The 3,517-nt window shown below is 44.1% G+C and overlaps 1 protein-coding gene across 1 annotated transcript; it reads left to right on the top strand.

The window, feature by feature from the left end:
* Positions 1–340: 340 nt before the first annotated feature.
* Positions 341–2,108, top strand: LOC119773195 (transcription factor Sox-8-like). The gene is made up of 3 exons (XM_038270079.1): positions 341–756; positions 1,020–1,255; positions 1,363–2,108. Exons 1-3 carry the CDS (start codon positions 341–343, stop codon positions 2,106–2,108), a joined length of 1,398 nt encoding a protein of 465 aa, XP_038126007.1.
* Positions 2,109–3,517: the final 1,409 nt, after the last annotated feature.

Here is a 3,517-nt window from a genome sequence, read left to right as displayed (position 1 = left end):
CCTCAGCCAATGAGGAGAAGGTGTTGATTTGCTCCAGCCAATCCCCAGCGGAAGGTGGGGTGATGGATTTAAAAGTCTGACTCAAGTTGCAGTTACATGTAGCTCCTCGGCTCATACTGTGAACCACAACTTTGAAGGCTGTACCGCCAATGGCCGCTTTTAAAAAACAAGACAAACAAACAGAGGAAAAAACAAATAGGAGGTCTAGGTGACTGGAGCGGAATCCAACCAGGAGCTCTGTGCGTAAAAGGCGCAGCGGTTCTCTTTCTGCGCGCAACCTTTTCTTTTTGATTCCTACTAAACAGTTTCGGATTTTCACCCGTGCGGGACTGAGCACATTATGTTAAAAATGACAGAGGAACACGACAAGTGTGTCAACGACCAGCCGTGCAGCCCATCAGGGACAAACAGCTCCATGTCTCAGGATGAGTCCGACTCCGACGCGCCGTCCTCTCCAGCGGGTTCGGACGGACAGGGATCCCTGCTCAGCGGCTTGGGCAAGAAGCTGGATTCCGAGGACGATGAACGCTTCCCAGCCTGCATACGGGACGCGGTCTCACAGGTTCTGAAGGGATACGATTGGTCTCTAGTCCCGATGCCGGTAAGAGGCAACGGATCTCTGAAGAACAAGCCGCACGTCAAGAGACCTATGAATGCGTTCATGGTTTGGGCACAGGCGGCCCGCAGGAAGCTGGCGGATCAGTATCCACATCTGCACAACGCTGAGCTGAGCAAGACACTAGGGAAACTCTGGCGGTAAGGAAGAAGAAAGCATATGTCATAAAATAAAATAGAATACAGGTTTTTACTAAAATGATCACCATGTAGTGATGACTGCAAACAAATATTCACTTACAGGCTTCTTGTGGGATTCTGGGTTAATAAAACTCAAAAAAATAAATAATTTAAGAACATATATGAACATATATATAGTTCAAATGCTAAATAAATGTAAATACTGTGAAAAAATTTTTTTTTTCTTTTGCTATTCAAATTTTCCTTCTATATATTTCCACCAGCCTGCTTTCTGAAAGCGAGAAGAGGCCCTTTGTAGATGAAGCTGAGAGACTTCGGGTTCAGCACAAAAAAGATCATCCAGACTATAAGTACCAGCCACGGCGACGGAAGAATGTCAAACCAGGCCAGAGCGACTCAGACTCAGGGGCAGAGTTGACACATCCCATGTATAAAGCAGAGCCAGTGATGGGGGGACTGGCAGGGATGCCTGATGGACACCCCAACTCTGAGCATGCAGGTATGTGGAAAAGAAATTCAGTAAGAACTAAAAATTGTTAGGGTTAAGGTTTTTTTGTGTGTGTATGTTTAAGTGATCTTATCATTGTATTTGACTTTTCTTTTCAGGCCAGCCTCATGGACCACCTACACCACCCACCACCCCCAAAACAGATCTCCATCATGGAGTTAAGCAGGACCTGAAGCACGAAGGCCGCCGCCTTGCCGACAGCAGCAGGCAAAACATTGACTTCAGCAATGTGGACATCAGTGAGCTGAGCACTGATGTCATCAGCAACATGGAGACCTTTGATGTTCATGAGTTTGACCAGTACCTCCCGCTGAACGGGCATGTGTCGGGCTCCTCTGCCTTATCCTCAGACCACAGTCACGGATCGGTTGCAGTTCCAGGAGGCTCCTATGCTTCCTCCTACAGCAGCAGGGCTTCATCCTGGAGCCGAAAGTGCGCCATGTCCTCCACATCTTCCCCCACTGGCGAGGTTGGCCAGCACCGTCTCCATATAAAAACAGAGCAGCTGAGCCCAAGCCACTACAGTGAGCACTCCCATGGGTCACCGTCGCACTCTGATTACAGCTCCTACAGCAGCCAAGCTTGTGTCACCACTGCCACTTCTGCCGCCTTGGGTGCTACCTCTTTCTCTAGCTCCCAGTGTGACTATACTGACCTGCAAAGCTCTAACTATTACAGCCCTTACTCTGGCTACCCCTCCAGCCTTTATCAATACCCTTACTTCCACTCATCCAGGCGGCCCTACAGCAGCCCAATCCTAAATAGTCTATCCATGGCTCCTGCCCACAGCCCCACTGCCTCCACTTGGGACCAGCCCGTCTACACCACTCTGTCTCGACCTTAAAGTGGACCAGAAAAAAATCAGTTTGCACCAGAGACTCATTCAGTATGATGCACTACTAATGAAGGACATAAGGCAAAAGTGAAGAGATGTATGAAGGGGGCCTGTAGGGCCACCTGCGACCATTTGAACGTGAAACAAACAGAAAAAAGTGCCTGCTGATTTTATACAAAGTTCTATCATTGCCAAGAAAAAAAACAAACCCACACACTTGTACAGAGTTTTTACACAAAAAGAACTTGTGTTGATGGAGAGCCAAACTCCTCCGTGAGGACATGTTACTTAAGCTGACATCTTGTACATCCCTGTCCTTCTCTGAAGTTGCAAAAGTGAACCTTTAAGGAGCGGGAGCAGAACCACTGCAGAATCCTGCAGGAATGAAAAACTTTGGCTAACAGGATGAGTTATGTCGAAGCTGCAGTAAAATTTACATGAATGGCCGGGGCTATATATCGCAGCACACTATTTGCATCAGTGAATCCGCCTTAAAAAAAAAAATAAGGCTCATCTGAATTTTGTGTCATTTTGCATAATAAGTCTTATAAGTATTTATGTTTATGCATTATTGAATTTTTGTTTTTGAATAGATACACATTCTACACGTGGGTTCTTTTTGGTTATTTAGAGTACTGTTTTATTGACTTAAATGAAAGGAGGTAAATGAAATAAAGCACCATGCATTTAATATTCCGTTGAATTTCCAGAAGGATCCTCATTCCAAGTTTGGGAGCAAACAGACAGGACCAACAGACTCTCTCGCACAGGACTCAGAACAGGTGTCTGAAATCTATGCTTGGCAAATCGCGATTAGTCATGATGCAGGCTTAAAGGAAATGGGGTAAAACAACACCACACGCTGAGTGACACGTCAGCTGGACCTCCTATACGTGTCCATGGGCAAGACAAGAATACGTTCACGATCGTGGATCCATGTGTGTTGAAAGAGATAATGTGCAGATGCATGTGTGAGCCCATTTTCTTCGGGGACTGAATATATATCCCATGACATAATCATAATACACAGAAAATGATACAGAAAACATCTTTTTCTTTCTTTATCTGCTGACAGTAAAATTAAGTGTAACTGTTTTCCCATATTTATTTTAAAAAATCATCAAAAGACAATTTTATTGCTGCATAAAAATATGTGCCTTCTAATGCCTATTGTCAGTATTTTGAAATGAAATTGAATTTTTAACTAACACATGGTTCACTCCAGAGACTCATTCCAAACGTTAATAGTTTAATATCGTTCCCTTAAGGACCAGTTTGCAAAATTAAAATAGATGATAACAGCATTTTTTTTATATATATATATATATATATCATTTTGGTGTATCATTTAGGAAAAAAGGCTCTGAAAATGATTGTCCTATTAACCACTTTTACACGCACATGCATATCTAACTCCT

This window comes from Cyprinodon tularosa, unplaced genomic scaffold (assembly GCF_016077235.1).
Source record: "Cyprinodon tularosa strain WSP-4 unplaced genomic scaffold, ASM1607723v1 ctg75, whole genome shotgun sequence".
Lineage (NCBI taxonomy): Eukaryota > Metazoa > Chordata > Actinopteri > Cyprinodontiformes > Cyprinodontidae > Cyprinodon > Cyprinodon tularosa.
This window is presented reverse-complemented; position numbering and strand designations above follow the sequence as displayed.